The 13,397-nt window shown below is 39.7% G+C and overlaps 1 protein-coding gene across 1 annotated transcript; it reads right to left on the bottom strand.

Moving 5' to 3' along the window:
* Positions 1–194: 194 nt before the first annotated feature.
* On the bottom strand, positions 195–11,688 carry LOC108423292 (adipocyte plasma membrane associated protein). The gene is made up of 9 exons (XM_017690686.2): positions 11,369–11,688; positions 10,990–11,106; positions 9,046–9,161; positions 8,668–8,760; positions 6,808–6,924; positions 5,972–6,146; positions 5,616–5,750; positions 3,543–3,735; positions 195–2,304 (listed from the first exon to the last, which is right to left on the bottom strand). Exons 1-9 carry the CDS (start codon positions 11,458–11,460, stop codon positions 2,095–2,097), a joined length of 1,248 nt encoding a protein of 415 aa, XP_017546175.1. The 5' UTR covers positions 11,461–11,688; the 3' UTR covers positions 195–2,094.
* Positions 11,689–13,397: the final 1,709 nt, after the last annotated feature.

Here is a 13,397-nt window from a genome sequence, read left to right as displayed (position 1 = left end):
TTTTTTTTTTTTTTTAACATCCTCTACAGAGAACACACTTTTGCATGTTTTGAAGCACAATTACTGTTTAACATATTGGGGAAAAGAATGTGGACTAAAGTTATGGCACATTAATTTTTTTCCAGTATGGTAAAATATGTTTCAAACTTTAAATAAATCACTAACTTAATTTAATACTTAAATGGAAGCAATTGTTCATCCAAAACATTTATTTAGGTTGAATAACACTAATTTACTTGTTTCCACATGAAGTCATTATCTTAGTCTGAACCCAAGTCTTTCTACAGTGTACACCCAGCAGATAAATAAAAATGAACTAAAATCAACAGAAAATTTTATTATATATCCTGCAGAAGATGTTAATTTCTTTACACTTAAAAAATCAACAAAAGATGTAATTTGACCAGGGGTATTCAAATGTATGCATACGACTGTACACAAGTGTTTTTATTGAAAAATGTCAACGGTTCCAAACTTTTCTGATGAAAAATAAACTCCGTTGGTCATACTGTGTGCAGTGTGCCATAAAGAACAAAATTAAAGTTTTTTTTTTGTTTAAAAAAAACATTTGATAGTGAAATGTAAGGATGTGGGGCAGCAGACTTAGCAGTAGACATAGCTATGTTCAAATTAAACTAACACTACTTGTAAAGATTAACAAAAATCAGGATGCATTAAGAATTTAGATTTCCAATTTTGATGTACCTAGAAATTCCCACCTGTAGTAGTGAGTGAAGAATTTACGTTCATCTGAACATATTTCATTTTTTTTCCTTGGTCAAACTACACCGTCTCTTCCATGAAATGTGCGTGACCGAGGTGCCACAGATCAACTAACTGGTGTAAGCATCCAGAAAGAGATTATTGCTACTTATTAATACCATTTCCAGAGAAAAACTGTCTTGGCTAACGGAAGCTCAGGGAGGCTGTTTACACCTTGCATCAACACAAGTTTCTGGTGATCAGAGATCGTGTTTGGTTTTCACTTTACTGCATAAAAAGCTAGATGTTACGCACACCCAGGATGCATTGTAATAAGATTACGAGTGGATCACTTGTATCATATTCTGATGTGGTCAGAGATGCATCTTGAGAGGTATCTTGACCACCAGGTGACAGGCTAAACAAGGAAAAGCTAAATGGAGAACACGCAAAGCTGTAGTCTGTTCTTGCACTCTGGGCTGATGAAGGTATCCAACAGATGACTAGTAGGAACAGATGTCAACAGAATGTTACAGTAAATAACGCATGTGCTTTTTAAGCAGGAAAGTAAAATTGCATCTCATCTAGTCAGACTAGGGATCCATTTTTGTGAAAAGTATAAATAGAATCCAGCTAAAGTATCTCCAGACTTGAAACACAGGGTTAATGCAAGGTCTAAAGAAGATCAGACCAACGAACAAAAACTGTGCAAAGCACAAAATATGACACAAAGTATCAAATAAAAAAAACACTGAAAATGCAATTATACAAAACTAATTTTAAACGTATTAGACCAAGCTAGGGGATAGTACTGGGACAGATGAATCTGTAAAAGTGTTTGTGTTCCCAAGCAACATTTTTTGGCACTGTAACTGGAAGTTCACTTCACAAGTCATCACCTGCTTTGATATTTGTCACAGTTTGCAGAAGGAAAACAGCAGCTCTATTTTAAGGGCTAGATGACAGTTCTTCAGTGCAAATAAAACAAAAGAGCATGTGCTCAATGTGCTCTCTCTCACAGGGAGGAAAACGAAAATAGAAATGCCAACTCAAATAAAGCAACCTAGCATATTCTCCAGATGTGCTAATGACACACCACAAGATGTAAAACAGGACAACTAAATGTAAAGTCACACCCACATGACAGAGCAGAATCAAAGTTCAAGCATATGTAAGAGCTAAAAAGGACATGGTAACAGTATCATATCCATCAGTGCGTCTGAGGGATTGGGGTTGTTGGATGGGAATACAAGGGATCGGTTGCTGTGGCTCCAGTTAATGTGCCAGAAGTGTTAATTGCTTCTTTCCTGGAAGAGGCGTGAAATGACGAAGGAAAAGCAGCCCCAAGAAATGCCTCAGTGGCTCCTTATTCTGCTGAACAGGAGGGTTATTTCACACTTTGCTGAGGTCTAGCTTACACAGGTAAGGTGAACGGAAGGAGCCCAGGTAGAGGTGGCCATTGTACTCATGGGCCTCGCTAATATGGGCAGCCACCATGCCGTGGGGATCGTGGAAACTCCGCACACACGTTCCTCCATCCTGTAGTTCCACCACCAGGCTGTAGCGAGGCACAAACTTCATCATCATGTCCTGGCTGAAGAGCTGAAAGCACACATATACACCCAAAATGAGTAAGGCAAAACGTCTAGCACCCTACTGCCCCATGCAGCTGTTAGATATGCCCACTGCTAGAAATAATCACATACTTTGCATAGTTTCCAAACTCCAGTTAGCCTTAGCATTGTGTAAGATTTCATGATAAATGGACCAAATGGACTCTCTCATGGACCCTCACAGAGTGGGTGGTGGATCATTCTCACTGCAGTAACACTGATGTGGTGTTGGTGTGTTGTGCTGGTATGAGTGGATCAGACACAGCAGTGCTGCTGGAGTTTTTAAACACTGTGTCCACTCGCTGTCCACTCTATTAGACACTACTTCCTTGTCAGTCCACCTTGTAGATGTAAAATCAGAGACGATAGCTCATCTGCTGCTGTACAGTTTGTGTTGGTCATTCTCTAGTTCTTCATCAGTGGTCACAGAAAAAAAAACCCCAAAAAAACAAAACTTCAACGGCATTGCTGCGTCTGATCCACTTAGACCAGCGCAACACACTAACATGCGTCCACCACGTCAGTGTTACTGCAGTACTGAGAATAATCCACTATCCAAATAGTACCTGCTCTGTGAGGGTCCGCAGGGGTCTTGACTACTGAAGAACAGTAAAAGGGGGTCAAATGTACACTGATCAGGCATAACATTGTGACCACCTCCTTGTTTCTACGCTCATATATATACACTGAAAACTGAAACAGTCCAAAACAGCACTGCTGATTTTGGAAGGGTTTTATGAGCTGATAGGTCTGTCCTTGTCTCATTCAACAGTTAATGTTATATTTGTGTTGCCCAAGACAGCGCGACATAAGAGTGAAAAAAGGAAACTACAGCAGAGTAACAATTGCATGCCCTGGCTGAAAATGTGGAACATGGTGTGCTACCCTGATTGACACATGAGCATACTACAGGCAGCACAGGAACAGTTTCAGTCTGAAATGTGTTTCTGTAAATTTGTCTTCTTCTATAAAAGACTTGTGAAAACTGGTCAAGCTCATGTTTACTTTTTGTGACTAGGGCGAGACTGTTTGTGGTTTGCTGCACTTAAGCTTATCACAGTATTCAGGATACGGTCAAATCCTCATGGTAGGACGGCATCATGCAGAGATATACCTTTATACCATCCACACCGTACCATAATTTACCATGACAATGATATCATTATTTTTTTCTGTCATATCAGCCACTCCTAGTGGTATGTTTACCCCTCACTATACAGCACATACCTTAAATAGAAGCTTTTTAATCCAAGGCCTTTGGGACAGGAAATCAAGCATGGAGAAACCAGGATTAGGCCTCACAGCTGACATGACCACCCAGTAACCCCCTGAGGAGCTGCGCCGGATGTTGTCTGGAAAACCAGGGAGATTGTCTATGAAAGTATCCATGCCTCCTTTATTGAGTCCAGCCACGTGAACCCTGTGGAGAATTGAAAAAGTCAAGGATCTCAGTATTTTCCAGCATACAGGTGTAGCGATACACAAAATGCAGAATGTGATTAGATTTGTTACTGTGGTGTCTGAATACAATATATTTTTCAAAAAGTTAAATTACATGTTGGCAGTGGGCAGTCAATCAATAGTAGATAATTCACTTACATCCTTGGAAAGCACAACGATTTCTCAGTTCTCCTTGAATATTCTTTCATTCACCAGTCTTCTGTTCAGTGATACAGGGTCCAAAGCATAACTAATTACAAAATGTTCTTCTACATACACCAAAGAGGTCTCAAAATCCCCAAAACTTACATAGTATAGCTTCATATGTAAACACTGCTAAAGCTCACCTTTGTTAATCACCTGTTTTCACCAGTGATGCTTTGTAAACACAGTTGGCTGATGGTTCTGAATTCAATGATGGCAACATTTTTATGGGTGCATGCCGCTGTTGGTTGTGCACCGCTTTCTTTCAACATGTAAACGCACCATGCTCACAGCATACATGCATGCGTAATAGGAATGTAATGATTCACATATTTTCAGCTACAGGACAATTGTCAATTCTGATGGTTTGGTGCAAATAAAGAAATATTCTCAAACAGAAGTTTTTCAAAGCCTGCCACAACAAAATATCACCCCAAATCACATCCCTTAGTATTTATTATTAATTTATAAAAATTATTTGTGCATAACACAAGCCCCACCCCCACCCCACCTAGTTTACTCTGATAGGAATGCAAATGAGATGCATGGAAGCGACAGAGGGGCTTATCAGTCATACAGTTTTAAATTTCAATACAATGTTTAAAATTTTTCTGAATCTTTTAAACAAGGATGGGAATAATTTTGGGTAAAGTACTCTTTTAAACCAATCCCTAGATGCTCTTTCCTATTCTCCTTCACTCTTAATGGAAACAGATGTTCTTTCAAGTTAAGTCCAGTTCCTCATGCGGCAAGTGTAACACTAGCCTCTTCAGCAGGCAAAGAGGCTACATGAAAGCATTTCCTACATACTCTCCCCCTCGCTGTGCCCACACTCGCTTCACTATAAGAGCGAACACGCCATTCTGCTCTCAACACTAGAAGCCTAGTGAAGGATCTGGTTACCTAGGCAACAGCAAGCTTGCATCATTTATCCAGGTGAGGCTCAGGGGGAACTCGCATTGCCTCTAGCAGACGTGAGAAGTATGACAGCAGAGAGAGGGGGAGGAGTGCATTTACATATAGAACTTATTCATGAGAAATAATAGAGCAGGAAGGCTGACGGAAGAATTTTAACTGTGACAATGAAATGACCCCAGGCTGAGCATGTAAGAGCTGAAAAAGGAAGAGGGAATACTAATCGTGTTTAATGTGCTGACTGAATTTGGTAAGAATTAGGGCTGAACGATTATCTAATTGAGATTTTTCTCACTAATATTGCAGTTACAAATGAAATGTGATTATTTTCTATAAACTTAAGCTACATGTCTTTTTTCCCCTCCAAGAAGACCACCATGTTCTTTTTTTGGGCTTGAGGCTTAAAAAATTAGTGTAGCATGCAGGACTGCACAAACTATAAATAATTAGGTTAAATTTCTCAATCAGTGTTTAATAATGAACAGTATAATTAAAATTTCAGCTCTTTCAATTCTGGAAACATTCTCTCAAACTTCTTGATAAAAATTGATGAAATCAATTATCCCTAGTAAGAACGTCCTTCATCAAAGTCAAGGTCATGTTTTAAAGCACAGAATGAAAAACAAGGACAAAGTCATTTTGGCCCTTAAAAAGTCCAGCATGAGAATTCCCAGAAAAGACAAAACTGCAAAAGAAAATTTTATTCAACTGTCAATTAACAAAGTAAAAGAGAGTCTTTACCTTCTTATTCTTGCCATTGTTGTTTCAGCAACAAGAACAGACTCTTCATCAGGAAACAACTGGATTCCATTAGGAAAGCGCAAGTTCTCCATCATCACAGTAACCTCTTTGGTCTCCGTGTCATACTCCAGAACCCTGAAACACCAATTCAGTAAATACAGCAATAGTCAAACTGCCAAAACTGCCTCACTAAAAAAAGATACTAACTGCACGAATCAGTGGAACTAAAACTAAAACAATGTCTCTATTTCTGTTTCTAGATCAATGCTGGAAATTGCAATTATAGCACACTTATAAACAGACTGTGAACAAGATTAAGCATTGTGGGCAGTAAGGTATTTTTAAGCCCAATTTACCGTCCATCAGCTGTAGCTTCCATGATGAGGCTCAGGTAGTCTCTACGCTGCCACCTGCTGCTAGAGTCAGTGAAGTACACCTTCTTCCCATCCTGAGTCACATCCATGTCGTTGATAAAGGATAAACGCCGGCCCCCAACCATCTTCCGAGTGCTGACCAGAAGGGTTGACTCGCCTGAATGCCGGAGAGAGGAATAACCCATTTACTACATGCACCTTCATAACCACACTAGGGCAATGTGAAAAAAGAAAGAAAGAAAAAAGAAAGAAAGAAAAAAGAGAGAAAGAAAGAAAAAGAGAAATGTATTAACACAATGAGAAAGACAAAGTGAGAAAAACAGACAGAAAGAAAAAAAAAAGATGCACAAAGAAAGACAAACAGCCAGAAAGAAAGAGATGGAAAGAGAAAATGACAGAAATTGAGAAGGAAGAAACAAAAGAAACTGATAAAGAAAGAAAGAAAAGCATAATGAAATTAAGAAACTAAGAAGAAAGAAAGACAGTAACACAGTGAGAAAAACAGAGAAAAGAAAGAAACACTTGGCAAAGAAAGCGAGACAGACGGATAGAAAGAGAGAAAGACAAATGGATAGAGAAAATGACAAAAAATTGAGAAGGATGGAAAGAAATGGATGGAAAGAAACAGAAAAATGACAACCAGAAACAGCCAAAACTAGGAAGAAAGGAATTGCAAAATAAAGAAATACAGCAAAAAGAACAAAAGAAAATGACAAAGTGAGAAAGACGGAAAGGAGAAAAAAAAAAAAAGGAGAAAGCCAGACAGACAGCAATAAAGCAAAACAGAGAGAGACGACAGAAAAAGAAAGATTTCCAACCTGTGACAGGATTAACCTCGAACAGCCCCAAGTAGGCGTCAGCTACAAACAAGGTGCCATTGGAACCCACTCTGATTCCAAGAGGCCGTCCACAAACATGCTCCTGCTCTCGAGACCCTTTAGAGCAGAGGACAAAAATGGTTTTATTTATATGATGCTTATTTAACAGTGCATGCTGCAAAGAACAGTTCCACCAACTAGAGAACACACATGTCTCTAGCGCTTTTCCTCTGGACAACAGGGCAAAGAACGGTATGGTTACAAATTCGTGATCACGTATTTTGTTGTTATTTCCACAGCCTAGTGACCCACGCCATACCTGAGTACCCATGCTGAATCTGATGGCTCTTCCTGACGGGGTACCAAGCGTATCTAAATGTGATGGGTGGGTAGAGCTAGAAACAGTGATGATCACTGAGTAGTCAAACATCATAACCTGAAGCTCCACCTTTGTTGCTTCTGTCGTTTGTGTTTACTCTTCACACTAGTGTTGTGTGAGAAGTGTTTCCACCTCCTTCTCCAAGAGAACCCTGACTACTTTCATGGGTGCCAACATGCAAAGGGAAATGAGCTCAGGTATTCGACCGGGCTATGTCTAGTGCTGGATCTGTCCTTCACACTGTCCTTTGGAAAAATGCTTTGCATGCAGTGGGCGTTTCTGCAGTTTTTTATGGCGCAGTCATCACAATCCTCTGCATATTTTACAACAGCTCCGACTTTCTCAGGTTGCCAGCACATCGGCATTGTGAGACACCACAGATCTGGAGGAACACATGCACTGCTCACAGACTAACAATGCACATGAGGATCTGAGAAAGCCAACATCTTCATGCCAGTCAGGGCAGGCCTGCTCACTAAATGACTCAGTGATTCATTTTTGAGGGTGTGTTGATTGAGAAATCATAATTACAGTGCTCAAACGTAGTTTTGGGAAACTGTATACAACTTACGTAGTGTTTATTTAGTACGTTCCAAGCTAAAGTTGTCATTTATTTATGTGTATCCATCAGAAAAGTTGTAACAACCAGCAATCACAACCAGGTTTACTTAAACTCTAAAAGATCCCAGTAATTAACTGAAAACTTAAGATTGGCAAGTAAAAGCAGTGAAACATTAGTGTCTTTCCTTTACGTATCGCTGTTGTCGGAAGAAAATCTCGTATCTCCAATACGGTAAATTTACAGGAAAAGAAAAAAAAACTTTTTTTCAAGTAATTTTGGGTGATTTCTTTTGGTCCATTTATCATGACATTTACACACAATATCAAGAACAGCAAGCATTTTATGAGATACGATAGAGAAACAATGTTTTCTTCCGACCTCAGCGATAAGATTTATTTAGTATTTTTGGCAGATTCATTTATATCAATATTCAGGTTTTCTAAAGCAGAATCTTTTCAAATAATAATTATGAAATTTTGAGTCAGGTGAATTCCAGGAGTGCTGCTGGACATCTCTGGTTTGAACATGATGCGTACGTGTATTTGAATTAGCGTCCATTATTTTGAGTAAAATGGGAGATTAAAGTTTTCTAGTTTGCTTTTGCCTACTTGGACCCAGAGTACTGATCGATAAACTATAATATGTTGGGAATAATGTACTTTTGAATATAGTAAACCACAAGTTTAACCACAAATTTATTAACAAATTAAATAATTCTGCAAAACCAATGATGACCGAGGCGTCCCAGCACTACTTCTGAGCGCTGTATGACTGAGAATGACGAGTCGTTTCTCAGCACTGAGCCATTACAAGGATGTTCATTAACAACGACAGCTCTATAGACAAAGACCCAGTTGAAAGGTTACATCACACAGACAGTGAGGAATCAAATAAGTATGTTCTTTTAAAGTCTGTTTACCACATGGCGGCTTGCCAAGAGTTGCCAAAACACTCATTTTTCTTCCGTCAATTTTCACTATCTTTCCATCCGCAGTACCAGTGTAAAGAACATCTGCAGGAAACAAGAACAGCTTTTTAGGTGTTACTTTCCAAAGTTTTGGCACTAATAAACACCACAAAACAATAATAAAAGGTATATTTTCACATGCAATACTATTAGGGGCAGAAGTTCCCTTCAAACACAAAAGAACAGATAGTACAGTCTAACCAAAGAGACAACATAGCCAAATAACCTTTCACCTACTTGGCTATTACCACTTTAGCTAAGCCACTCTTTGCACAACCGCAGACAGAGTGAAACTCTCTGGGTAAAAGGACACTGGAACTATGCACTAACCTCCAATATTGGCAATAGATTCAGGCCCAATGAGCTGATCCTCAAACAGTCTCTCCGCCTGTCTCAGCTTTAGGTTGGGTTCAAAGCAGCCAGTCATGAAGGGTGGCTCGTTGAGGCTAGCGGGTACGAGCAGGATTAAAAAGACATAAAAGAAAAGGACATAAAAGGGAGATAGGGAAAAATAACATTAATTAAGTCTTGGGTTCTTAGGGGCATCTAATCCCAGTGCAGGCTGGATTTAGACTAGAAAAATTAGAGGAGACAGGCTGCACTGCTCAACAGCAGCAGCAAGACCAATCATTAAGCATTGACACAGAATTGAGAGATGAATCTAAATGAGGGATCACTGCAGATTGGTTCTGCAAGCCTTTAGCGCCAAGGGTACTTAAATATTCAGCAGTGGCGCAGGGCTTGACCCAAAAACGACAGAGAGGGTCAGAACTCACCATATGAGGCAGTCAATGCAGGTGTTCCTTATGGTGTCAGGGAAAAGAATAAATAAACTGTTTTTCTATATTAATTGCAGATATATAGGCAGAATGTGTACCTCACAAACATTACAACAGACTTAAATTCATCACCTAGCAGAAATGTTCCTGTCTGAGAGCCTTTCGAAAACCTGGAAGCTGACAGTGATGGGTAATGAAACACAGGAAGCATTGTGAAAGTGCACCATTTGACATTTTGCAAGAAGGTCTATGACATGCCAGTGCAGCAATGAAGCCGTTAGGCAACTACCACTGCCTCTTAAAATGAGAAGCTGAGATTCGGACTATAGTGGTGAGCAATTTATTGATTCATTAATATTGTGATAAACAAAAACAGCCTATGCAATTCTAAGGGATGAAGAGAGGTTGGAAACTGGTAATGTTCAAATTAATTAAGACTGCTTTTGGTGGATAAAACAATAGTAACATCCTAAGTGGACCTCAGGGGGTTCTTTGATCTTTCAAGGTCAGATCACAAAGTGTTCCTTCACTGACAGACAGTACAAGCACAAAGTTCCACTGGAGCTCTGTAGGCAACTCAATACATGATGACTTTTTTAACATTAAATTAAACTTACTTAAGGCCTTTGGTAGCTACTTTTATTTCTACTTGAGTCATCAGTTCACAAAAGTAGCACTGCTTTTACTTTGCTGTAGTTAGGCTACTCTCTGCAGCAGAATAAATGAGGTCAACAGAACTTGCATGCGGTGAAACCTCATTATGTTCACTTTATGGCTCTTTATGTACGCTTTCTATAAATAGCGCATTGCTCGTACATACTGGAGCATGTAAATCATTCACTTATTTCCTTTAAAGGGGAACTCCACTGATTTTCCATAGCTGAGATGAGATTCAGAATGAACCGATATGAAAAGCTCCACTCTAGAGAAACTTGCCGAGTCAGAATTGTTCACAGTGGTGGTGATAGGAACCAGACGTCTGAAGAGTTTAATGCCTCTGAAACCCCCTCAAAGAAAAAAGTATTAAATGAAGCAGTTATGAATATGCTGCCTGATGTCTGACACATGGTCTTTTGATACAGTTTTGGCTTAAAATGTAGATTAATCCATATATTTTCACCCATTTATGGCAGAGGGCGGCACCGTAAGGCAAAACAGTCCCCAAACAAAACGTACTTTTTCAGATGTATCACTACTGTACCATCGTCAACATTACATACAGTATAAAAAAAATCAGAAGACACGTGTAGGATCACTGGTGGTTTTGGACAGGACATAATATGGCTATGTTTGTCTCGTAGACATAACCCCTGGTTCCTATCACCAGCGCTGTAAAGAAACCAGAGCCTGTAAGTTTCACTGCTATGAACCATGTCATGTCATGCCAAGCCACTCTGAGAGACTCTGTTTACATATCAAGTACTGCTTTATTGATGAATTTTGAAAAACTGGTGGAGTTCCCCTTAAAATATTTCACCTCCTCTCAAGCATTTACCTGAACGCCTCCGGCTGAATCGGGGACTCCAGCAGGAAAACGACTACCAGCAGCGGGAACAGCAGGAATCCACCCAGTGTGAGCAAAGTAACTCTGAACACCTTCCCACTGTACGTGCTGAGAGCGCAGAAAGTAGTTCACATGTTTAATTGGAGGGAACTATTACTGAATATGTACCACTTCATCCCCACAGATCATCATTAGACGGGTGTTATGCAGCTGAATAACGAGGTAAGCAGGCTAGCGTTAGAATTCAGCCCCTGCCTGCCTCAGCCACACTACACGTTGTTACTCAATATTTAGATAATTAAGACTTTTAAATAAGTACGTAATGTATAAAACAGCTTTATGGCTGATAGCACGCTGTTTCGCTGCTTACCTCGTGCCTTTGTATTGGGGTTCATGGGTCTCGTCTGTTATTATCTGAGGTCTGTTTATCCTCCGGAACCGCAGTCCTTCTGGCTCATTCATGCTGAAATAAGTCAGGCTGGTCCGCTGCTGGTCACTGATCGTATGTTCACCCTGATCGCCGTGTCAATAGGCAGGTTATTCTACATTACAGAGCGAGTAAACACACCGACACCGTGCATCCGCGCTCAGCGCCGCAGCCTGACGGACCCTAAACAGAGTGAGAGACTGAAGGCAGCAGGAAGAACCGTTAAATGGAAACCCGATTTTAAAAGAAAAGTCCCAGTTGGGCGGTCGTGTCAGAGCGGGTTTATGAGGAGCCTGGCCTCTTCGTCTTTCACCCGTTATATCAAAACGAGTGTAGAACGCCAGAGGGCGCCCGCGAGCGAGTCTAGGGAAGAAAGGAGCTAAATGGCTAAAAACGAAAAATTAAAAAATTATTTCTAGTCACTTGCCCACAATGCATTTCACTAAAAAAGCAAAGAAAACATACCTGTATATTTCATTTTTTCTACAGAAAACGAGTTTTGGGCAGCAAGGTGCTGGCATAACTGCTACTGAGTGCTGATTGGTTGGCAAGTGGAGCAGCTCATTGGCTGTTCATGCTCCCTGATGTCATTAATGTACATGACCTATTTTAAACTCCCATAACTCGAGTTAGAAAAAGCTTCTAAAAATATAACAGCGGTGTCAAAATGTTTTATGCTGTTCTGTGTTCAGGAAGTGAATTGTATAGTCTTTTATATTAAACATATTTAAGCATATATAAACTGCGATTTTTCTCAAATGCTTCATCTTAATCCATTCATTTTGGACTGCTTTGGAGCGCCCTCTAGCGTTTGAGAAACAGAGTGGTAATTCTCCTCTAGTCGCGTTTCCTTTGGCCTGTTCCACAGCCCACACTCGCGATATGGACTTTTGCCTAAAGGGGAATTCCACCAATTTTTTTTAACTTTCTAAATAATTCATTAGTTGAGATCATCTGGTGTAGTTTGATGTAAAATAATGAATTGTAGAGAATTCTACCGATGTACAATGGTAATAGGGACCAGGGTGTCTATAACACAAATATAGCCATTTTATTTACAATCCAAAATGACCAGTGAACCTACACATCTTTTGGGTTTTTAGATGTAATATTGCAACATTTACTGCTATTAAAAGAGAACCGCTTTAGCACAAGTCATGGTGCTTTATTATCCAGCTGTTCTTGGCCACCCCTATGCTTTACATATGTACGCTTCTCTTATAGTTAGCACTAAGCCTCAGCTCACGTCCAACCTCAGCTCTTCAGCTCTTCACTGGCTCATTTCATATCTGACACACACCCAATCTGATATCCCCCTGGGCAAAAGTACATCCGTCTTCATAATTAAAGTCCTTATCAGAATAACTCATGAAAAAATGCTGATCAACTAATAACCTAAACTAACATGTCAAAACATTATCAGTATTGTATTGAGTAGTGTTCGATAAATGATATAATAGTAAAAAATAAAAAAGAGGCCTTTTGTCTTACAGGGCTCTGCATGAAATACAGCCTCTGATGTTTTAAAAATGTGTTTTAGGCTAAAAGCTTATCTGAAAACTGATGTAAAACAATGTCTCAGACATCAAGGAGCATATACATAACCATTTGTAAAAAAAACTTCTGTTTAGGAGCTTTTAGAGGTATTAAATACTTCAGATGCCTGGTTCGTATCACCACTACTGTGAACAGGTCTGACTCGTGAATGGAGCATTTCACACCAAACCATTTTTTTTATTGCACTATTGGTTACCTTGACCATTTTTTGCTCAGTGTCTGAATCATAAAACAGAATGATTATAGAATGAATGATTTTGAGAGCAATTTACCCTGCTGAAATAAAAAGCCCAGACCAGCATGAATTCTGTGCTGGTCTGTGCTGGTCTGGTGCTGGTCTGGTGCTGGTCTGGTGCTGGTCTGGTGTTGTTGCATCCAAGACATAAAATATGGTGTTTGTGCTGGGGACCAGCAA

The sequence above is a fragment of the Pygocentrus nattereri genome, chromosome 5, assembly GCF_015220715.1.
Source record: "Pygocentrus nattereri isolate fPygNat1 chromosome 5, fPygNat1.pri, whole genome shotgun sequence".
Taxonomy (NCBI): domain Eukaryota; kingdom Metazoa; phylum Chordata; class Actinopteri; order Characiformes; family Serrasalmidae; genus Pygocentrus; species Pygocentrus nattereri.
This window is presented reverse-complemented; position numbering and strand designations above follow the sequence as displayed.